This window comes from Podarcis melisellensis (assembly GCF_964234715.1).
Source record: "Podarcis melisellensis genome assembly, chromosome: 8".
NCBI classification, from domain to species: Eukaryota; Metazoa; Chordata; class Lepidosauria; order Squamata; family Lacertidae; genus Podarcis; species Podarcis melisellensis.
The window spans coordinates 60622158-60647140 of record NC_138540.1 but is presented as its reverse complement, the minus strand read 5'-3'; the positions used below and the strand labels follow the sequence as shown (position 1 = coordinate 60647140).

The 24983-nt window shown below is 43.2% G+C and overlaps 1 protein-coding gene across 9 annotated transcripts in view; it reads left to right on the top strand.

The window, feature by feature from the left end:
* Window positions 1–24983, top strand: part of CSMD2 (CUB and Sushi multiple domains 2) — a 489690-nt gene that overhangs the window by 429765 nt on the left and 34942 nt on the right. For all 9 annotated transcript variants that reach the window (XM_081921160.1, XM_081921159.1, XM_081921158.1 and 6 more), the window contains 9 exons: window positions 53–241; window positions 2136–2282; window positions 6055–6243; window positions 12592–12777; window positions 13543–13737; window positions 19005–19178; window positions 20454–20627; window positions 22338–22511; window positions 24239–24427. In XM_081921160.1, the coding sequence (XP_081777286.1) occupies window positions 53–241; window positions 2136–2282; window positions 6055–6243; window positions 12592–12777; window positions 13543–13737; window positions 19005–19178; window positions 20454–20627; window positions 22338–22511; window positions 24239–24427 (1617 nt within the window). The remainder of the gene's footprint in view (window positions 1–52; window positions 242–2135; window positions 2283–6054; window positions 6244–12591; window positions 12778–13542; window positions 13738–19004; window positions 19179–20453; window positions 20628–22337; window positions 22512–24238; window positions 24428–24983) is intronic.

Below are 24983 nucleotides of genomic sequence, written 5' to 3'. Positions count from 1 at the left end.
TAGCACTGGCATAAAGCCACATTCTGCATTTGCTTTCTTTTGCACCAATCAGTTCATTGTCCAATGAATGAGGTCCGCACAGACTCCATGGGGGTGATCCTGAGTCCGACCTTCACAGGCAGCTACCCTCACTTTCAGACTTGCTCTTGGGTGGTCAAGGTGGAGCCAGAATACAACATCACCTTCACTGTCGAGTACTTCTTGAGTGAGAAGCAGTATGATGAGTTTGGCATCTTTGATGGTGAGTCACCAGGATGATTGGGAAATTTTGAGCTGTTCAGGTCATTGAAAGAAAAATAACTTACGAAGTAGAAGGTATACAGCCTTATAAAATCTAAGAATTGTGTTGAGAGAATAGCTGGCAGAGGCGTGTGTATTTGCCTCTGTGTACTTTCTGATTTACAATGCAAGCAGGGGTGCTTTGGGTAAGTCATTCACATTCCTGAGTTGGATTGCACTGTTAAGAAGGCATTTCAAGTTGGATCAGGGACTCCCTAAAGTCCCATGCTGCTCTGTGGGCTTGGGCGCCCTCCCCCCACCAAAAAAAGCTACATTTTTAAAGTGACTGCTGCATTTTTATTTTAAAGCAAAACCAAGCTGACTAAGGAAATAATTGCGTGGGGAGGGAGCAGAGAGTTTGTGAGTGAAGGGCCACCCAGGATGTTTTGCTGCAAGATGCAAAACAGAAAATGCTGCATGCATTCACCTGCTGCTCACATGCATGCTGACACCGCGGCCTCCGCATGCGTGTACATGCAACCCACCCATGGCATGCAGGTGCACAGCAGAAGAGGAGGCGGCGGCCGACAAGCGCAGGAGATGGAAAGTGGCATTCTCAAAGGCTGGATCTGCCCTCTCTCAGCTGCCCAGAGCCTGCTATGCTGAGGCCACTGCCTCACCTTGCCTCATGGGCAGGCTGGCCCTGTGTGTCTTTCATTTTGACATATAGGTCTAATCTCAGTGAATGATTTTCCCAAGGGACTCCAATCACAGTGTTCTGGGGGAGGTAATCAGACTGCCATCTAAAATACCCAAGATCTTCACCAAAAACCATTGTCTTAGTCATGTCTAAGCAAATGCTACACATAAGCAAAGATCTAACAGGCCTCAGCAAGATTCACAAACCAATTTTCCTTCCTTTCTTATGAGCATCTATGATTACCTCATTTGATTAAGACTAATTCCGTACTGTTAAATCTCAGTGCCAATGTTTGCTATCAGCTTAGTAATTCTCTATTGAGACAGCCTTTTTGTATATATATATATATTGGTCAAGCTTTAGTTAGTCCTGGTCTGGGACTTTTCAGGAAGCATCTGCCATGTCTCCGTTTTTTCTCCTCTTTATTCTTCTAGCTCAGTGAGATCATTTTGCAATACAGCCTTCTTATTTGCAAGTACTCAAAGTTGTTAGCACATAAAGCAGCCTTATCCCCATTGGAGAGCCCTCCTGAAACATTCAGTCTATTGTGCTCTTGGTCACATTTCCCCTCTCTTTGTGACATTCCCCAGGCGTAAGGTATATAATGTTTTCCTGTGCCTATGAGCCAACTGTACTTTATGCTATGCACAACATAAACACATCTGTGAAAGTGTGCTGTTTAAATAATAATAATAATTAATAATAATAATCTCCAATTCTGTCACATTCCAGTCCTTTTTCCTCACCAATTTGCTGGGCTTAATCCACTCTGCATCTAAATTACCAGCAATTTTTAGGTTCCCTAAAGAACGTTTGTAGTTCTGCAAAACTTGAGGATCCCCTCAAGCATGCTGATACCTCCCCCTTGCTTTCAATGGCCATGTTTGGGCTTCAAATTAGTTGGCCCTCACCATATGAGTTTGCTATTAGAATGAGAAATTAAACTAATTCATGGAGGAAGATGGGTCTATCAATCAGCATTAGCTATGGTAGCTAAGTGAAGCACCCACTTTTGGAGGCTTCCTACTCCTGAATACCAAGTCCTAGAGACAAACAAGAGGAGACAGCTGTTTCATTAGGTACAGTTTCTGAGCTTCAAGAGGCACTGACTGACCAAGGTTGAAACAAAATGCAGCTAAACTATATGCACCCATGGCTTGATGCGGAAGGGCTTATTATATATTATTATGTTTTGTTTGTCTGATCTTTCTTCAAGGTCCTTCAGGCCACAGTCCATTATTGCTGTCCCTAAGTGGGAATTACTCTGCTCCCCTAACGGTAACCAGTTCTGGCAACAGAGTCTATCTCCACTGGTCCTCTGACCACTCCTATAGCAGAAAGGGCTTCAGAATCCGCTATTCAGGTTAGTAAATAGCAGGGATAGAAATGACATGTGTATTGATGCATAAAGTAGTGATAACGAGCTGAGAAATTTATGCTCAGTTTTGTTTGGGGCTCTTTTTGCAATCTGAAGTTATTAATAGAACTCCAGTATCCTGTTCTCGTGCACAAAAATAGCTCAACCCATTTTCTTTAGCTAAATGATTCCCCATGTAACTGAGACTGCAAATCCTATACATACTGTCTTGAATAAACCTCGAGGCTGGATCACTACAATGTGCTCTGTTCGGGGCTGCCCTCGGGCCTGGTTGGGATGCTCCAGCTGGTGCAAAATGCAGTGGCCAGATTGTTGGGGGGTGGGGCGGCACCTGGCCAATAACATGTTAAAGGATGGGTAGATGAACTAAGGCCCGGGGGCCGGATCCAGCCCAATTACCTTCTAAATCCAGCCGGTGGACGGTACAGGAATCAGCATGTTTTTACATGAGTAGAATGTGTCCTGTTATTAAAAATGCATCTCTGGGTTATTTGTGGGGCAAAAAATATATAGTCCAGCCTTCCACAAGGTCTGAGGCACAGTGGACCGGCCCCCTGCTGAAAAAGTTTGCTGACCCCTGTGTTAAGGCATCTGCACTGACTGCCCATCTACCACCAAGCCCATCTTCAAAGCCAGGCATCCCCAAACTCGGCCCTCCAGATGTTTTGGGACTACAGTTCCCATCATCCCTGACCACTAGTCCTGTTTAGCTAGGGATGTTGGGAGCTGTAGTCCCAAAACATCTGGAGGGCCAAGTTTGGGGATGCCTGTTCAAAGCCCTTGTATTAATCCACAAATCCCTGAACAACTTAGGTCCAGGGTACCTTTGGGGCCACCTGGACCCTTTTATCCCAGCTCAGTCACCTGGATCAAGCCTGACGTAATGTGTTTATGGGATGGGAGCTATTAGTTTGTTTTTATTATTATGTATTTTGTGTTCTCATTTTGAAATTTTATGTTATGAAACACTCTGTGGTCTTCAGATGAAGGTCAGCATACAAATTTAATATTAAAAAATAAATATGAGAATTATAGCTTGTTGGGGGGGGGGGGATATGTGGTTTCTCAGCCATTCCCAGTACCCTGAACAAACTACAGCTCTCAAAATTGCTTGGGGGGAAGTCATGGCTTTTTAAAGTGGCTACATGGTGCTTTAAATATGTGGTGTGAGTATGGTCCCACTCTCGTTGTTTACAGGTTATTATAAACCTGTTGTATATTTTAAGTTCCTACATTTTCTTGTTCTCAAACTTGGGGCCACTTTCTGCCTCTTATCCCCCCTTCCTCTGCTTTGAGCCTTTGAGGTGCACAGAAATACTCTGTTTGGGACTCTAAATGGCAGCCAGGAGATGCAAAGTAACACACAGCAATCTCGGAGGAACAAAGCTTCTGTGTTCATTCAGCAACGCAACCAAAACATAATTTCTGCCAATTAAATATTAATTCATTCATTTATGGAATAACAGTATTAACTTATTTATGACACATTTATACGTGTCCCTGTCCCGAGTTTGATTGCTTTTCATTAAGTAATTAAAATATGCTTCATTCCAAGACTGGGTTGTTTAATTTTAAAGGGACTCTTTGCCAAACACCCGGTAATTGCTTTTATACAGGCGGAGTAATTAAACTTCATATGAAACCAAGACCAGTGTAAAAAAACACCCACATTGAAAATGTTAATGGTGAAACTAGCTGCTGTTTCTCTTTTGGGAAATCCAATTCCTTTCCTTTCTTTTCCTTTTTAATTGGCAATTTATCATGGCATTTCACCCCTCCCCCACAACACAACACAACACAACACAGAGGCACAAAAGCAAATTCAAGCAGAAATATATCGGATGCCATCTCAGGCCTGTTTATGTTATATAGCCGTGTCTGTTCTAATATTGTCTTTCTAGACTGGGGCTGGGAACATTTCTTTCCGTCCAATGGCCGCATTCTCTTTGGGGAGCCACATACCAAGGTCAAGGTCAAAGGTAAAAATGGGCACAGCAACAGATGCCCATTGTACAGTAGGCTAGATTCCAGGCACATACACCCTCTCCAGTAGAAGCTGGTGCATGAAGGAAAAAGGGGTTGTGCTCGACCAACTTCAGGATGCCCTTAACCTGAGTCCCTTCCCTGCCATATTACTTAAAACCAGCCAGGAGGTGGCTCTGCCTGTCAAACACTATTATGCCTCTCTGTCCCCCATCCAAGCAAGCAAGCAAGAGGCGTTATCAGAATTCAAGAGCAGATTCCTACCAGGCAAAAGCACTCAAGAAAGGGTGTGAAGGCAGTGAGGTGTCTGGCCTGAGATGAGAATGTGTGGTGGGGAATGGCCTGTGGTCTGGACAGAGTCCCTAGTGAAAGATGGCTGGAGGGTCACATTTGGCCCCGGGGCTTGAGGTTTCCCACTCCTGTTCTAGACCTTTTGCCGGGCACTAGTTGTTGAAGCTAATAACTAAATGCTAGCTAGCAAACCAGTACATTTCTCATTTCCTTCTCCTTTCTCTTCCTCGCATTGTGGTGTCTGTTGAAACAAACAATGAAGCCCAAGCTACGGTACATGTTACAGGGAGATGTGCTGGGAGAAGTGAAAATCAGAAATCAACTAACTATAATGTGGAAAGATCTATCCCATATTCCTCCTCTCTTCATACTCCACACCTTTCCCTTCCTTACATTGCACCAGTCCAGATTAATCTGGTGATCTTAACATACACTTTTGACTTCCTTCCTCCAAAATGTTCAGCATACATCTCAAAGGTGGGGAATCTTTTTCAGCCCTCGTTCTTCATGGGACGGAGGAACGGGACATGGCAGTAGTAGGTGGGGCCAGGGCAAAAATAAGGCAGATCAAGGAATGTGACATACCTTTGTGCAATGAGCTACATTTCAGCCATGCAAAAATCAAAGGTTTCTCCAGACCCACACCAATCTTTCCATCCTCCATCAAGGCATGATGCAAGAGGCATGTTCAGAGTTCAAGGACACATTCCATCCAGGAAAAAGAACTCACTGAGGGCTAATTAGAGAGGTCTAGAGAGCTGCATTTAGCCCCCACAGCTGAGGATCTCCTCTACTGGTACATTTCCTGACATTTATAATAAATGTTCGGCCGCAGCTGTAATTTGTGCTGCCACACTTCCTAACATCATTGCATTGTTGATACAGATGCCAGATATCTGCATTATTATTTTTTACTGGTTTTATGGTTGATACAGTGACTTTAATTGCTTGAATTTAATGGTCTGAGCAGTTGTTAATTTTATTTTTATTACCTCTTGTAAACAAGCTGGGGGTTCCTTTCGGACTGGAGGGTGGGGCAGAAATAAATACATATCTGGATGTGTTGGGTACAGTTCAGTGACAAGCAATCAAGATACTAAAGGGCTTTGAAAACTAAACTAAACTAAAGAAATTGTTCTGGACAACACAGTTATGTGTGTTCTAAGGGTTCAGGGGGTTGTGTGACCCCATGAGCTATGCCATTCCCTGACCCCAAGGCATCCAGTGACCACACCCTCTGCCATCAGCATGTTTGGCAACCATCAAAAGGATATCTATGTGTGTACCAATGTACAGAGACCTTTCACACATCTGCTGAATACATAGGAGGCAGGGCCAGCCTGTGGCATTTTTTCAGTGCCTGCAGGTGGGGTCATCTGAATCCAGCTTCTGTGTAGCAATATTGATGTATATGTGAGCAAGAGCAATTCATGTTTTTCTCACGCTCTTGTGGGTGTGTTTTCTTCCTTTCCCCCTTGTCTAGCCCCTTATTGCAGCCTCCCTCCACCTCCTGCCCATGGTTCCATCCTCAGCCACACTGGTTTGCAGCCAGGAAGCACCATCCAGTTCGGTTGTGATGCTGGCTACCGCCTTGTTGGTCACAGCTTTGCGACGTGTTCAAGGCACCCACAGGGTTACTTCCGCTGGAATGAAGCCATTCCTCTGTGCCAAGGTAGGAGCTGTGAAATGAACGCATTATTTCTATTGTTTATTTAGGCTTATGATTTACCCTGCTCTACATACGGTATATTTTTGGAGTGGGGAAAAATGGGCTGTTATATTGCATAAATTAGAGGTCTGAAGCACAAGAGTTATCTTGTTGAAGGTGTCCAAAGGTGACCACATCTCTTTTTCTTGGACTTGCAATTCAAGTAAAATGATGGTTTCCACTTTTCGTCTTCCCATTTTTTTCCTTCTTGTCGCAATATTGTTAGTAATATTCTGCTCTTACACTCCAAGTGGCCACCTACCCAGGGGATCCTTCAGATCCACAGCTGCTTAGCTTCAGCAGTGATTCAGCCTCAGGTGATATGAGACCATTTGCTTCAGCCTACCGTCCCATTTTCTCTGCCACAATTGCTGTGTTTGTGTGTAACACTAAGCCATGCTTTGTTTAAGTTGTGGTTTGTTTAGTCATGGGTTAATAATGAGTTGTCCTAAACGTGACTAAACAAAACATGGTTTCTTCTCTAAAGCTTGGCTTGTTCTTGCTCCATGCTTTTATAGTTTAAAGACCATTTGGGGTGGGGTCGCCAAACAAGCCATGTTTAAGGAAATGTCCTAGGTTCACATGTAACACTAAGCTATAGTTAAAACAAACCCCGGTTCATAAGCCTCCAACAAACTATGGCTTCAGCCTGTGGTTTGTTGACAGTAAACAAACCATAGTTAAGCTACTGGATAGGGTCCAGAAGATCAAACAAATATTGGTTTAATAAACCATGGTTTGGCTGACTAAACTTAAGGCCAGAAGTAAAAACAACAACAACAACAACCAGGAGACAGGAGAGTGATATTTCTCAAGGCTGTCTCAAGTTCTCACCAGTCTCTCAAGTTACAATCCCAATCTAAAGCAAACTTCGGTTGTTTTCCTCACATGAAACATTTTGAGGGAAGCCCCCCAAAAGGAGCAATCAGCCTAATGGAATTTTCCAAGAGGAAGAAAGATCCAACCACCTCTCAGTCATCCGCAGCTTCCCCTGGCCCCCCAAATGGGAGTCAACATGAATTTGAAAGTTCCTCCTTGAGCAAAATCTACAGGGAAGTTCAAGGGAATTCAAAAAGAGTTTCTGCTAGATCAGCAAAATCCATTGTCACACAAGAAAAACTGGATTATCAGATCTTTAATCAAGTGTTTCTGACTAAATATCCACCAGTAGTCTAAGTAGGGCATCGCTGCAAGAATCTTACAGTACCTCCTTCTCACTGAAAAAGGAGAGAGCCCAGTCTAACAGAAGCGGGATGAAAGCAGCTAGTTTTGAGTGGAGCAGCAGAATTGGGCGGTGCGGCCTACTCAGCACTAGGCTGGGGTTACCATGGTAACTGCAACTCTTTCAAATCCCACTGGGAGCAACATGTTAAAAAACCCACCGGTGCGAGCACATCTCCACCTGTGAAAGCAGGAATTAATTATCAGTGTCTTCTGAAATGAAGAGCCAGCTGATTTTTAGCTGCTGGAACCCAGGGCAGCCAAGTGATAATGTGCAGCAATTATCATCCCACCATCCCCAAAGCACTGACTGCCCTGAAAGGGCACATTCCATTGAATAATGCCAGCTCCTGAGACGTTATAAAAAGATTTTTTAAAAAAATCAAAAGCGGTCACTTTTGCTGCTTACTTGAAAACTCTTTCCAGGTTTCTCTGGATTTGTGATTTACCTTGGCAGTTTTGCTGTGAAGTGTGTACCTCACTGTCACAGCACAGTAAAGTCACAAGGCATTGCATTTGTTTGTGGCTAAATGATCTACATGCAAGGAAGCGCTTGGGATTTGATGTGAGTGAATGTTCTGTCTTGGTGGAAGGAAGGAAGGAAGGAAGGAAGGAAGGAAGGAAGGAAGGAAGGAAGGAAGGAAGGAAGGAAGGAAGGAAGGAAGGAAGGAAGGTTGTTCAGTCACCAGCCAACTTGCTTTCTGGGATAGCCATAGAGAGGAAAAAGTCCCTTTCCCCAGAACCAGCATGAAAACACAGGTGGACTCCCTCCCTCTTCCAGACCAAGGAGGACTGAGTTTCTCCTCTGCCATAGCCAGCATGCTGGCTACTAGCCTCTTGGTGGGCTAGTAATTTGCAGGCTTCTTTCCAATTCTCTATCAATTGCTACATTTAGAAAGCCATTTCAAAATACATATTTATATGTAATGGGCCTCTTCTTCTTCTTTGGCGATTACTCGTAGCCGAGTAAGATTGCCTTCCATAAACACGGTTTTAACAATGAGTCCATAAGTGACTGTGGAGGCCAATTCTGAATCCACACGTCCTTCCACAGTGGGGACCCAAAGCAACTACTCTATTCCAATTGGCCTCAGCCTCCCCAGATCCTGATGCCTTCCATCATATCTGACCATTGGCCATCCTGACTGGGGCTGATGGAAGTTGGAGTCCAACAACCTCTGGAGGGCTCCAGGTTTGAAAGTAGGCTGATGTAGCCGAAGGAATAAATAGACACCACTTGCCATGGAATATAAATTCATTCACTCTCAGTGTTGAATAGACAGAAACCTTTTCTATTTTTCTTTTGAGAGTCAATGTGCTTCATTCTGGTATGGAGTAGGATCAGTGAGGGCTGAGCTCCTTGGCTCCATGGAGCCTGAATTATCTATTTAACCCACACTTGGTTTGAAATGAGCCAAGAGGAGCTGCCTGCTGCCAGCCAGCCCACTTACCCTTCCTAGCAGTTCCCTTATGTCTTTTTCAAGAGCTTACACTGCACATGGAAAAGTAGTCAAAACATGGAAAACATAGAAGCCAGTGCCTCCTGGCTCAACAACTTTCTCTGTTTTTTTGGAGTTTGCTAGTAGCTTGTTGGCACTTCCAAATCTATGTCCTGCTTCCTGATTCATTTCCTTAGCACATCACAGTTACAAATACCACTATGCAAGCAGGTGTCTCCCAGTTGAAGACTGCAGGATCTCTTTCAGAGGAAAATACCATCTCTAGCTTCTCCCCTCAAAAAGCCATATATTTTGGTCTGCTTTTACATCACTCCTGGAGAGCAGTACTCTCTGCTGGGTATCGTGAAGGAGCAGATGGGAAATTTATTACCATCCTGAAAAACCAGCTTTCTCTGCTGCATGTAAACAAAGACTCATCATACCACATTCTGCCAAATTTTGCAAACTGGGATGTCATTTTGATGCCAAAGGGGTGCCTCCACCTTCTCTGACGAACCAGTAGCAGAGTCCATTTCTGCCTGACCATCTGTGGTAGAAGTGAAGTGGATGGAAGTCAAGTGCCGCCTTTAGTGGCTTAATGAACTTTTTGGTGAGCTGCAGCTGGTCTGGACAGGCCTGCACTCAGACTAACTAGGTTGTATATTGACATAGAATTAGTGGAGATCATCCAACTGGAAGCTATGCAGGGCAATAGAAGCAAGCATGCCAGATGTTAAAAGATGGTTAATTAAAGTGTGGAATATCACAGTTATGGAGCAAATAACTCAAGAGGGGCCAAAATCTCTGCAGTCAAGTAAAATTGTGATCATTCATTTTGACTTTTGGTGGGTTGGGGGAGTGGGGAATGGTTTGGAATTCAGATTTCAGAACACCATTGCTGGGGGGTTTTTTAAAAAAAGGAAAAGCATTTGGGCTGCTGTAACAACTTGAGGAAAGCCTTTATTATAACAAGCTAATAGCATTATCATTCTCTCTCTCTCTCTCTCTCTCTCTCTCTCTCTTTCTCTCTCTCTCTATATAAGGCACCACAATATTTATACCGTTTATATATCTAAAGCATTTTACCCTTGCTCTTAAGGTGAAAATATGCTTTCCAAAGCCGCTTACAAATATCAGTGATAAGACAGCTCATGCCCTCAGGGACTGGAAGGGAGGAGGGAGAAAGGGAAAAAATGAGGGGGGAGGGGGGGAGAAGGAAAAAGCAAGCTCAGGCACTAGTTCCTAGTTTTGAAGTTCAAGCTGAGAGACCAAGCTGAGCATCATCATCCTGATAGTTTTGCACTATGGTTTCATGTATGTATATTAAACAGCATACACAAATACCTGGGCTGTCCACTTATACAGATATTTGCATGTAGTGTTCAACACCTGTATAGCTTGTGTACAGAAAGGAATAAGGGTATGTGTTGATGGCTCCTGGCTTCGGCCAGTACTGTTAGGGATGGGGGAGAAATTTTATACAGTTTGCATTTAAAAGCTTCCCTAATTCACGCCAGTCAGCTGCCCTTGCATGAATAACAAAGTGGTCTGCTGCAATTTGGGCTTCAAGCTTTGACTGAGGGATGCTGAGCTGGAGAATATATGTTCTAAGTCTGGGTTCAGGTACAGCCACACACACACCCATCCGGCCCTGACACTAGTATTTCCTTGATTTATAAGGATGGGGCAAATTCCCCTCTGACTCCTGAGCAGATGGGCTGAGGGACAGCGTAAGCTGTCTGCTGTGTGAACTCTGAGCAGATATTTCAAAACATAGAAAGCTGCCATATGCTGAGTCTGACCACTGGTCCATCTAGCTCAGAATTGTCTACACTAACCTTTCCATGGTTTCAGGCAAGAGGTGCCCTTGCGTATTGAACCTAAGACCTTCTGCGTGCAAAACAGATGCTGTACCACTGAGCTACAGCCCTTTGCCTGGGCCAGCTCCACAGTTGTCCTGCCCTGCAATTGGAAAATGGCCCTCATGTTTTGCATAGACAGGATGTACAAAATGAGTATCTAAAAAAGAGAGAGAGAAGAGTCTGTGTGCAGAAGTTCAGAAGAATCAGGCAGAAAAGTGATTTGAAAGAAAAGAAAAGGAATAGACTGTATGGGGAGGTGGGGATAAGCTGCATACCAGGCCCTCCTGATTGTTTTGATCAGATAACACCTGAAGGTTAAAGAGATTACAGCACTGGAGCTGGAAGGGGCAAGGATTCCCAGGCGCCTGTTGCTGTGCTTGCTGCTGTTCCTGCTGCCGCTGTGTGAAATTGGTATTCATCACAAGCAGCCGTCTAGACGCCTGGCCTTGCCAAAGGATTTGCTGAGCTCCTTAGTGGCTCAGATGACATGCACACAATTATCATTGCAAAGCCAGAATGCGACTGATGACCCTTGTGCTGGCCAGTGAGATCCATTTGTGCAGGCCTCTCCCCCCCCCTTATCCCAGCTGCCACTTTATTTCATCCTAAGTTTAAACAGCTCTCATTCTCCTTATGCCAAGGAAGAGTGGGGCATTTGGCACTGTTTCAAGTGGATGGGGTTGTTCTAGGGGCCCCACTGTAGGGAATGAGACCCCAGGGGTGAAAAAACTGGGCTTTATTTCAACCTGGTCAGAGACGCAGTTTGGCAGACATACCACATGCATGCATTTGTGTACACATGTACACAGCCTGGGAACCTCAATGCCACTCATCTGGAGGTTTAACATAGGGCAAAAAAAACCCCAGCTGGCATCCCTCACCCCCATAGCTATGGCACTGTGAGATCCTTACAGTGTACTTTGTGTCATTTGCTACCTATATGACACTCCCCACTGAGGAATTGAGAATTCTTCCCCAGATGTCCATTCCTGTCTACTGTCTGTTGTCCATTTGAACGCGGTCTGGATTTTTGTGTCATGAACTTGAACTCTCTTTTTTGCCTTTGAGACCAGATACTTAAGCATCATACAACCAGGTGTAGTTCTGCCAACGCTACTTACAGATCTGGAATAGGACAGATCTCCTTTCACTTCATTTTGGGCATTTGGATGTGGGGTTTTTGGGGGGGCAGGGGAAACCCACAAAGCAAAATAAAAGAATGGGGCAAAATGATTTGGGCAGCAATAGGACTAGGGTGGGAATTAATTTCAGCTTGTTTTTCAGGTGGACCTACTTAATTCGTACTTTTCTTGTTTGAAGGGAGGGACTTGTAATTATGGAGAGTTCCTTTTTTTCCTTTTGAAAAAGAAAAGAAGAAAGAAAAACTCCTTCTGCACTGCAGCTGCAAGTTCCCTCTTCCCCCAAGCCCCCAAATTGTTTCATGGTTGAATCATGACCAACACAGCTGCCCCCTAATTTTTATTTGCCTGCAAATAAGGTGCTGAAGTGGGGCCAGCTGTTTCATGCCCCACCCCTTTCTTTGGAACCACTGCTTAATCATTGGTCAAAGTTGTTGGGGAGGTAAGGAGAAGGAGTGGATTATCTCTACCACTTGCATTGGTCTATATTTTTATTCCAAATTTTGCAGTCACAGCATTGCTGCTTCATGTGCTTCTGGGGTGGGAGGTTGTGGATAGGCAAGAAGGGCTACTTTTGGAATAATCCAGTTAGAGAAGCAAAAAACTCGTGTAAGGTGCAAATGATGGCACACCTCACCATTTCCTTCCCAGCCCTCTCCTGCGGAGTTCCCAAAGCGCCAAAGAATGGGGTCGCTTTTGGCAAGGAGTATACAGTGGGCACCAAAGCAGTCTTCCAGTGCAAGCAGGGTTTCCACCTTCAAGCCCAGGAAGCATCCAGCATTGAGTGCCTGACAAACGGGCAGTGGAGTAATGGCAATAACCCTCTTCCATGCGTGGGTAAGTCCCCTTTTATGTAATGTTTCCCTTTTGAGAGTTATATGTTTGTTGAACTAAACATGTGGCGTTATTTAAGAAGAATACAAGAGCTCTGCTGAATCCAACAAATGGTCTGTGTAATTCAACATTCTGTTTCCATCAATGGCCAGTCATTCCTCTGGGAAGACTTGAAGCATAAACCTTCCTTTGTAGTCTGTTCCTATCATCTGGTGCTCAAGAATAAGGAGATTCCCTTTTCAGTTTGCATGGCTAATTACCTCTGATAGACCTACCCTTCCTTGCCATTTGTCCTCCTCAGCATCTGGTCTGGATGTATATTTCCTCCAATCACAGAGTTTCCAATAAGCTATTCATCCATTTAGCTATTTCATCTTCCTTGTTTGTTTGTTTAGAACTTAAAAAGAAACAAACCCAAACTTCAGGCAGAAAAAGGTTCCCAGTGCATCTTACAAACCATTAAACAATGACAAACTATCAAGTGTCACATGGATAGCATTAAATGGTTGGAATGAGGGTGCAGTATCCTAATTGTGATGTGTTGCCTTTTGCTCCCTCCAAGCATCCCTCTCTGTGACCAACTCACAACTACTTTCATGCATTGCCAAATATTTGAGCTCAGTAACAGTGGCAGAAGCAGCCATTTTGCCTTACTTGTAAGCTTCATCAGGTCACAATACTGGTCAATGTTCAGCTGTGGTGGTGGGTCTTTGGTCTGGTTTCTTGCAGGTAATTTTGTTTTCTTCTCTTTCCATGTCTGGTGCTCAGCGGTTAGCTGCCCTGATATTGGCAGCATTGCTGTGGAGCATGGTAGATGGAGGCTGATCTACGAGACCCAGTACCAGTACAATGCACAACTAATGTTGATCTGCGACCCCGGGTACTACTACACAGGTTACCGTGTCATCCACTGTCAAGCCAATGAAACCTGGAGCATAAGAGAGCCCAAGCCAACCTGCAGAAGTAAGCTAGCTGCCACCTTGGCATTTTAGCTGCTCAGAAATGAGAAGATAAAGATGATGAGGGATGGACAAATATGCTGCAATGTGTTCCAATATTCATTTGCACTTTCATCTGGTATATTCTGTTTTGCAGCAAATAGTTGATCTCACTCAGGTGTTCCATTTCATTCACTAATGCAGAAATATATGTTATGCAACACACAATGGATATTCATATTTCATAGAATCATGGAACTGTAGAGTTGGAAGGGACCCCAAGGGTCATCAAGTTCAATGTCTTGTAATGCAGGAATCTCAACTAAAGCATCCATGACAGATGGCCATCTAACCTCTGCTTAAAAACCTCCCATGGGAACCCATTCCACTGTCAAACAGCTTTTACTGTCAGAAAGTTCTTCTGGATCTCCTTTCTTGTAACTTGAATCCGTTGTATTGTGTCCTACCCTCCAGAGCTTGTTCCATTTTCCATGTGGCAGCCCTTAAGATATTTGAAGATGGCTGTCATTTCTCCTCTCTCATCTATTCCTCATAAGACTAGTTTTCCAGACCCTTGAACATATTGGTTGCCCTTCTCTGAACACATTCCAGCTTGTCAATATCCTTCTTAAATTGTAGAGCCCAGCACCATAAACATTATTCCATATGTGGTCTGGCCAAGGCAGAATAGAGCAGAACTATTACTTCCCTTTCAGCCATCAATAGATATTTGCAAATCAATTATCTCCCCTCCATTTTCCCTTTCATAGCTAATGACCGTGAAACCTAACCGTGTCTAGTCAGAAATAAGCCTCTTTGAATTCAGTGATGCTTACTCCCAGGTAAGTGAGGTTAATATTGTAGCCACTCTCTCTACCTTAGTTTAACAATCTCATTCCCCTCACTCAGGCATCAGGGAAGGGTGGGAGGAGAAGAAAAGGAGAAGTTTAATTTTAAAATGAGTTTTTAGAATTAGCAGTCAAATTCAGATGGTTCTCCCCACTTTGACAAATAGGCTAGGACTTTGAGGAGCAGAGATAAAATCTACAGCTAACAAGGGATAATTTATTTTCATATGTAAAGAACAATAATGAGTGATGCATTCTACTGGTTTTTGAAATTCACAGTAAGAAGCAGAAAAAAGACCGTCATCCTAACCCCACTTACCTGGGAGTAAGCTTCACTAAATTCAATGGAATTTACTGCTGAGGAGACATGCTTAGGAGTGCAGTCTTAAGTGCACATCAGCTGCTTTTGGCAGCAACCTTCAGAAACTGGAAGAGTGTAAATAACATACATTGCAAATTTGTTTAAATATCTATTTACCTGTAGGCCTAGCAGGGGTTTCTAATACAGCCCACAGTGTCATTTCCCCCAAATCACCCCCAGATACTCCATGATCTATCCTAGGTGGGGCAAGGAAAATTGGTGGCTGCAAAGGAATAATCAGGACCCCTGAGGTGCACTCCTGGTTGTTCCTTGGCAAGCAAGATGTGCTGTCAGTACTGAACAGTTCCTTGACACATACAGCAAATCATTTGCCTGCATGGTTGGATTGCATACAGGCAAAGAAAGCAGCAGCCATTGAGCAGCTGATCAGCAATTGCTGCAAACCCCACTTCATTTGCCCCTGTGGTTTGATTTCAAACCACACAGACAAAAGAAGCATAAGAGAAACACTTCCTTTGCCTGTGCAGTTTGAAAGCAACCTCCCTGCTTTCATTAGTCTGCACAATTTGATTTCAAACCACAAGAGCAAAGGAGAATGCTTCACCTCATGTCATTGTGATGCTCTGCCCACATGTCAAACTAGCCCATAGGAATTGGGAGAGGTCTGGATTGAGCCTGCTGGGCAGATCCAGTTCCCATTCCTGTTCTAAGCAATAATTTTTGGAGTGGTTGGTCAAGCTGGAGTTCCTGAGCAATTGCATAAGTGAGAACAAGCATTGACCATTCAGAGCAACTTTCATTTTATAGACAGATATCCCCCCCCCACACACACAAACACACCTGCCTTTCACAGTGATCCATGTTTGGGCAAGGGATGCCTTTCATTGCTGACAGAACTGGTCACTAAAAGTGCCCCAGCTCAGTCTTCTATAAGCACTGCTTTTAAAAACAAATCAGAGGGTCTAGTCTGTCACTCACACCAAGCTAACAAGAGCAGAAGCTGTGACAGCTGTCTTGTAAGCCCTGACAAAAGTGTTGTGTTTTAAGCTCAGCATTTATGAAAAGTGTTGTCATCCCCTCCTCCCGCTGCCCTCCCGTAAAAAAAAGGCTTCATATATATATATATATATATATATATATATATATATATATATATATATATATATATATAAAATATTTTCTCACTTTTGCAAGGACACATACTGTACTGCATAGCTATTCTAGCTTCCCCATTTTGTGGTGGGATAAATGAAGCCAAACCAAACTGTCAAGTAGAAATTGCTACTTAAATTAAAAAATCAGTTTACTATCCCAATCCCCATGAGAATCTGCACAGAAGCATAGCTGAGTGACAGGTGAGCTTTTGTGTAATGAGTAGGAATTGGGGGTGGGGAGGATTTGGTTCAATCGGCATTTTAACTGTGAACTGAAACACAGCTAGTCTTTGAAACTCTCACTTCTCCAAATGTTGCAGTGGAGTTCTCCAGCCCAAAATTGTGTACAGAAATTCACATTGCCATTTAATATTTAGGGGAAAGTATGCATTAAAGTAGGGACACAGGTGGTGCTGTGGGTAAAACCTCAGCGCCTAAGACTTGCCGATCATACGATCCCCCCACGGCGGGGTGCACTCCCATCGTTCGGTCCTAGTGCCTGCCAACCTAGCAGTTCGAAAGCACCTCCGGGTGCAAGTAGATAAATAGGGACCGCTTACCAGCGGGAAGGTAAAGGGCGTTCCATGTGCTGTGCTGGCTCGCCAGATGCAGCTTGTCACGCTGGCCACGTGACCCGGAAGTGTCTGCGGACAGCGCTGGCTCCCAGCATATAGAGTGAGATGAGCACAAAACCCTAGAGTCTGGCAAGACTGGCTCGTACTGGCAGGGGTACCTTTACCTTTATGCATTAAAATGCACACATTAGTGAAAAGAAAGCATTATATTGGAGAGAAATTGCTTTGCAAAAGTCTGTATATTATGAAAAACGCATACTAAAATCCTGATAGGTTTTTTTTGTGGGGACTTTTAAAAAAAGCAAATTAGTGAGTGAACTGAATTTAGCAGGTGCATCCATCCTTAATAGTGAGCAGGGTTCATCACTCTTTTGCCAATTGCTGTGGCATAGATCTTGAAGAATATGCCTCTTTTTCTTTGAGGTCTTCACTCTACTCACTCTACTCACAGGTGCCCAAATCTGTCATATTAAAACTGTTCAGTAAGTTTTTGCCAGACAGATCTGTTTGTTGCTTTCAAAGAATTACCAAGCTGTAAATACAAGAATTCTTGATAAGAGAATGCTCTCATTTGTAGGAAATTCATGTCATAAGATGAAATGGAAGTCTTACAAAAGTATTTTGCACTCTGGATAACACATTTTCCATATAATTACTGCTGAGATGGGGGGGGGGTTGGAGATTTTGGCAATTGGATGGTGTGTGCACATTTTTGTCCTCCTTCCCTTTGTCTCCCCAATCCTCAGCTCTGAAACAACAATATTCCACATGCTTATTTGGTTTCTGGTCCACAGGGCATCTACAACCATTAGATGATCCAGAATGTCATCTGTTGATCTCATGGGCACATGGACCAAGTCAGTAGTTTAGAAAATGTGCATCTAGTAGCAAATTTTTGCCGCTTTTGAACTCTGTACATACTAGGCAGAAATGTGGACATCGCCACTATGGATTCATGTGGTCAGCAAGCCAGGAGTTGTGCTATGACAGCCTTCACTAACCTGGTGCCTTCTAGATGTTTTCTAGTACAGTGGTACCTCGGGTTAAGTACTTAATTCGTTCTGGAGGTCCGTACTTAACCTGAAACTGTTCTTAACCTGAAGCACCACTTTAGCTAATGGGGCCTCCTGCTGCCTCCGTGCCGCCGGAGCATGATTTCTGTTCTCATCCTGAAGCAAAGTTCTTAACCTGAAGCACTATTTCTGGGTTAGCGGAGTCTGTAACCTGAAGCGTATGTAACCCGAGGCATCGCTGTAAAACTCTCACCAAAAAGCACAACTGGCTGGAGATTGTAGGAATTGTAGTCCAAATAACCAGAGAGCAAACAGGGTGCTGATGGCAGTGCTATGATAACACTAAGATACTAGTTTTTCATAACAGTAGAGTATTTTTTGAGGAAAATATAGGGCTAAGGGAATTTATGTCCACGTAACAAGTTATAAAATGGCATGTAATGTTGGTTGTGCTATATTAGATTGGCTTCAGTTTTAATTTGGGGTTTTTTGTATTCCTAGCTATGCTGCACTGCTCCTTAATCCTAAACATTATGAGCATTGCTGGGGGTTACTACCAGTGTATGGAGCCTTTAGGGAGGGAGGGAGGGAGGGAGAGAGAGAGAGAGAGAGAGAGAGAGAGAGAGAGAGAGAGAGAGAGAGAGAGAGAGACTCTCTTTGGATTGTCTGATTAGCTCTGTGTGAGCACTAATTGATTCCAAAACACAGACTAAAAATAGCTGTGTATGCAGTGTCTCATTTTGTAATCTGAGCTGTAGAAGAACTTTGGAGGGAAATAACCTTTGATCTGTATGATGGGACTGGCAGAACAAGATTATAATTAAGTGTTTTGGTGGCATCACTAGCAGTTTCTGTTTTGGTGTACAAGCCTAAGGTTGCTCTGGCTCTTTTAAACTTCTGCTGCAAATTGACAGCTACCTGCAACTCTTTTAATTTGTTTTCCTGATCTACCTACCTGTGTCTGTGTGTGTAAAAAAACAATGCGAGCTTCTTTGGAGATCATAGGTGTAGAATCCATTAAGTGTAAATTGTGGACCACAGCACACCACACCAGATAATTTTCCTATTCTGTCAAGAGCTTCACACCACAGACATGCAGACACATGGACATTTGTGTGTGCACACATAACCCATTTGTGGCGCCAGCCTTGGTCTGCAAGAAGCAGAATATAAATGTTTTGCTAATTAGATTTTTTAAAAAAACTTGTGTGAAGCATTTTTCGATGCTCAATATGGTAGAAACTTCCTGCAAAAAATTCATTATGTAAGCGATCATTAATCCAGCTTTGTGAGCAGAGTATTCCTAGCAGGAGACCATTGCTTATTCTTTCTACCCAAGTTGCTTTGTCCTTCACTAGGATGTTTCTCCTCTCCCTCCAGTTATCTCCTGTGGAGATCTGCCTGTACCACCCAATGGGAACAAGATTGGGACCCTAACCATTTATGGTGCTACTGCCATCTTCTCCTGCAATACCGGTTACACCTTGGTGGGCTCACGTGTGCGGGAGTGCATGGCAAACGGCCTCTGGAGTGGATTGGAAGTGACATGCCTAGGTAGGTGCTTGAGTACTGTTTTGCTGCTTTTGAGCCGCTAAATTGAACGTTGTTTGTAGCCCTGGTGAACACTGTATTTCTGTGGCATGTAGATTTAGAATGGAGGCTGCAAGCTTAAATCAAGCCAATAGATGAATCAACTGAAACATTGCTTGATTAATCTCTGGTTGCCATTGCTAACCAGCTGGTATCTGAAATGCTAGATTGGCATGCACAATAAAAGAAAATATGTGTGGTTTTTCTTACTTGCATTACAGTATTTAGTTTATTTGTTTGTTAGATTGAAACATACCTTGAACTTCCTTTATTATCTCTCCCTGCTGGGAAAAGCCAATGAATGATCTTAATAAAGCAACTAAGAGAATTGTCACAAATCTCTGCAGTCCTTCTGACTACCTGATTGGGATATTTCTAACATTCTTGTGAAAGAACGGTTGCTTTGAGAATTTCTCCCCAGATGTTGGGGTTACCTGATGTTTATCCTTGGAGTGGCATCAATTTATTAATGATAAGTTAATGATATCAGTCAGATTCTTATTGTTTCTAGCCAATAGCCATTATAATAAAAATTAAAAAACAAGACAATCCTGGAGTAAGTTCGATATAACAAGTTTGGGAACTGCAAATAATCTAAATTTAAAATGAGAAAGTTCCCCAAATCATTTCGACTTTTTAAGAATAAATAAATAAATCCATTTGACACTGATTTGGGGAAAAGAAAAAGTATGGTTTATGTTTCTCACTGCTAGCATTATCTTATAAGTAACAAACTACCCTACATCTGCCACAGATGTTTTAGAATATTCTTCTAATTATTTTTAATTCCAGCCTTACGTCTGATTTGCAGGTGCCTATCCTTCTAGTATTTTTTTCTCTTAGGGGTAGGTAACCATTGTAGCGTCCCCTAGATATTTTGCAGTCCCATTGCCACCATCCCTGATCACTGCCTACACTGGTTGGGACTGATGAGAATTGGGAGTCAGGAGACAAGCAACATCTGGAAGGCATCACAAATGGGTACCCACACTAGTTTAGCACTTTATTGTCTACCTTTGCAAAATAAGCTCAAATTCTTTTTCAAAACATACCCCAGGATTGCAATTATTTATACATTTTACCTCTTGATTGTAGTAAAAAAGCAAGCAGTTTACAAAGAGATATTAAAATTATTAATAAAAACATCAAGTATAGGTTCAGAGGACCATATGCTGTTCTTAGGGTAAACCAGTAGCTCTGGCTGATTCCCCCCCCCCCCCCGGTTTGGTCTCTGCCTAGCGGGTCACTGTGGTGAACCTGGCCCCATCGTCAATGGCCAAATAAATGGTGAGAACTACAACTACCGGGGCAGTGTGGTGTACCAGTGCAACCCTGGCTTCCGACTCATTGGGATGTCTGTCCGGATCTGCCAGCAAGACCACCGCTGGTCTGGAAAGACTCCTGTCTGTGTGCGTAAGTATGTTGCTATCTTTACTATAGAGTTGTGTGTGGTGCAGTGCATTTCGCATCAGAAAGGGGCAACAGGCAGGGTCAGCAGTGTTGGGCAACTGTCAAGGAAACCAGTGGGCCCACTAGCAGGGGCCCTGCTGGACCTGCATTTTGAAGGGGCAGAAAACTGTTCAGGATTTTGTGAGGGGGGGTAGGTTTACCATTTTAGGGATAGGGAAGAAATTTGGGTTTACTTTCCAGCGTGGGGCAAACCTACCTAATTCACACTTCAAACATGAACCAAAATGCAGAAGTCTTTCGAAATGTGCACCTCTCCAAATTTCACAATTGCATTTCTCCAACCAAAAAACTACACAAGAATGTAGGTATTTGGGGAAAGAATGCATAAAGATGCATGCACTCATAATAATATTAGGAAAAAACAGGGATATATTAAGATAGATTGCTCCCTAAAAATTGTAGCATACAAACGAAGTGTAGCAAAACGAATATGTTAGGGAAAATTCACACCAAGGCGTTGGACAAGTGGACTTTAAAAAAAATTAGCATGCTGATGCTAAAACATTGAAAACTGAACTTAAGATTGAAAAAATGAGAAACAGAAGAGAAACCACAGTTGGCACACCTGTGCATCCCTACTGGTAGCAGTGGTGGCAGCAGAATAATTTATTTCCTTTTTATATTTATATTTTTTAAAAGATCGATTTTGGTTTAAACTTTGTCACTGCTCAAGTGCTGCTCAGAGTAGAGCCATAAAAAATAATGGACCTAACTAAGCCTAGTTCATTAATTCAAATGAATCTACTCTGAGTAGGACTGACATTGGATAAGTTACCATATTTTTCGTCCCATAGGACGCTCCGTCCCATAGGACGCACCAATTTTTTTGTGGGGGAAATAAAGGGGGGGAAATTTCCTTTATTTCCCCCACAAAACCAGGTTGGGGAACAGCGGTATGGTGGCGCTGCGCCTCCCAGCTGTCCCCTGAGCTTGTGGGGCTGGCCGATGTCTGCCCGGCGCGAGGGGCGCTCTGCTTAAGGGCGCGCCGTGCGCCGGGCGACAGGCTGCTATCCGCAGCCTAGGGAGCCCTGCGGGAACTCCCGCGGGCTCCCCGTGCTTGCTGATAGGTTCCTGAAATCTGGAGAGCGAGAGGGGTCAGTGCACACCGACCCCTCTCGCTCTCCAAGCTTCAGCGAAAGCCTGTATTCGCCCCATAGGACACACACAGATTTCCCCTTCATTTTTGGAGGGGAAAAAGTGTGTCCTATTTGGCGAAAAATACGGTATGTTATGCTACTGTTTATTTACATGCTACTTTTTGGCTGAAAAATCCCCCCGAGGCGGCTCACAAAGAATAATTGCAAATGACAAACAATGCAAATGTTAAAAATTAAAAAAAAATGAAACTTTAACATTTCAAAAGTATTAGAAAACCAAATACATTCCGTTCCTACCAAAAGGGCAAAGCACATTCCCTATTTAAAAATGTTAAGAAAGAGCAAAAGTAAATACTTAAGCATCAGTGGTGGGGCAAATAAGGGGGAAGAACTTGCCCCTTGATGGTTCTAGGGGTCTCTCCCCTGCAGCAATCCTCTGTGCTTGAAAAAGTTTGCACATAGCACCTCGTTACGTTCTGTCCCCTGTCCAAAAGCACCCATACTTCAGCCACACAGCAAGGGTGGACTGGCTAACATCTCAGCTTTCTCACGGCAGCCATAACCTGCGGTCACCCGGGAAATCCAACGAATGGCCTGACGCAAGGCAACCAGTTCAACCTGAATGATGTGGCCAAGTTTGTCTGCAACATTGGGTACCGCCTGGAAGGGACATCCAAGTCCCAATGCCTGGCAAATGGCCAGTGGAGTAATGCCCTTCCCATCTGCCGCAGTAAGTCGACCTTCTCTTCTTCTTTTCGTATAATGTCTTTGTGTCTGCATTTGTTAAACACATGTAAATTGATGTCAGGGCAAAAATATTTAATTTCACATATCCACTCATGAAGTCTGGACTGGTAGTGACAGACCAGGATCAAGAACTTGGGGCAGCTGTGAAAAAGGAACTGAAAATAAAACTGCCAATATATCAAAATGCCATTTTACAGATCTGTGGTGCGACTGCATTTGGAGTACTGCGTACAGTGCTGTTTACCTCACCTCCAAAAGGCTATTCTAGATTTGGAAAAGATTCAGAAAAAGGACAACCAGTATAATTCATGAGAAGGAATAAAAAGCAGATCAGGGTGGTGATAGGGGACACTTCATCCTGGTATCTCGGGGGCCTGGAGTCTTGCCCCCCCCAGACTACGCAAAGGAGAAGGGGGACAGGGAGGCCAAAAGAATGCAGGAGCAAAGGAGGAGAATAAGGTCTCACGCCTGAAGCTGGGAAGCATCAATGTATTTCATAAAGAATATGCAGTGCATTTTTCTCACAGGAGCACAAAAACGAGTGAAGTATATTTAAAAATGGATATTAAAACCAACTGAAAGTGCCAAAGCAAATACTGAATAGCTGACTTTTGACAGAATATATAAATGATGCAGTATGTAACTATGGTGAAAATTGCTTTACCCTTCCAGGTTGTGAAATGTACATATTATCACTTACATGATGTTGCATGAATGTTGATCAGTAAATAGCTTGAGTTGTTCGTGACATTTTAAATAATTTATACTTTCTATTTAAAAATCTGATATTTATGGTGTGCCCATCCCTTCCTTCCTTCCATCCTCCCTCTGGACCAACTTCTTGAAGAGGTGCACAGCCCCCAACCCTGGTGATTTTCAGGAAGGGCTGAGAGTTGTTCTTTTTTTAGTTGGGGGTGAGTTTTGCAGATAGTTAAGAGATCGGGAGGGATGCTTTTGCATTTTAATACGTTGCTGAGCAGTGTTTAATCTACTGATTATATCATTTTTCTATTGAAATTTGAATTGTTTTGGCAGCTTGATTTGTAAGCCACCTTGAGGGTATTTGGATAAAGGGATGTGTAAAAAAAAAAAAATGATTGCAGGAGGAATGAGTGCACATTTTCAAAGGTCATGTCAGCCAGGCACAAGTGGAGATATTTCCTATCTCAAGGCTCCTCAATGTTGTTCCTGTTATTCAGCCCTCCAGGGCTATTCTATCAGTTTGTAGCATTATATATTTTATTAAAGTTCACTTCTCGAATTCCCACCCTTTTGCCTTTCCCCCATCTTGGGCACACACACCCTTCCCTTCCTTTGTCTCCTTCCTTCCATATCCTTGTCAAATATTTACCCCCACACACATCTTGACAAGGTCTTTTCTCTTGATTGGGGTTGAGGTTGGACCCCAATCCTGGAACAATCCCACTGGCAATGTATATTATAACCCTCCATTTCTTTTCAGGATTGGGAGCCCTCTCCCCTGTGAATGACCATATTTACTTAATAAAAAAAGCACATTATAATTAAACATTTTTTCAAAAAAACAAACCATGACAACATTAATTTCAATGCATTGTGGAAAAGAAACCAAATTTTGGAAAAGTATTATGTAAGAATTTAACACCCTTTTTTAGTTTTAAAAGAATATTTCCCCCTTTGTTACACCCTCTGTTTTTCGTTTTATTTATTTTTTCTGTGATTTGCTTGCAGTTGTAAACTGTACTGACCCTGGGCACCTGGAAAACAGCGTCCGACAAGTGCAACCGAGTGGGCCTCACAGATACAGCTTTGGAACAACTGTCTCATATCAGTGCAACCATGGATTTTACTTGCTGGGCACCCATGTTCTTACCTGTCAGGGGGATGGCACTTGGGATCGGCCCCTCCCAGTGTGTCATTGTAAGTTCTTCAGTTTCCTTTAGAGGCTGAGTTCCCTTATGGTGGTACATGTTCTGAAAATGTCCCCCCCCCCCTTTTTCTGAGATGGTGATCTCCCACTGCCACATACACATCATGTTACAGCTGACCAATTGAAATGTAGATGCCACCAAACAACTCAAATCTTGCTAAGGAAACTGGAGTTTTTTGCTTAGTTGGGTCAAAGCCTGCAATGCACATTGGAAGGTTTTGACCAAACTTTCTCAGATGGATCTACTTGGAACACAGTGTTTGAGAATTTTTTCCAGTTAAGATTCATGAATAATAAGAATGGTGAGCGGAGGAATATTTAGCTGTTTGATTTCAAGTAGTTAAACCTTTCTTAAAGTGAAGCTGACATCATAGAATCTATACATTAAAATGGTTTAGGGTGAGTAAAGAGATAAGTAAGGTGATGCACAACTGAGTGGTGAACGTTTAAGGTGGTTTGCAACAAACTCACATAAGCAATCATTTAGGATTCTCTACCCATCCCCTTTTGTTTGTTTGTGTTTGGCCCCAGCTTTGGGCAGGGTAT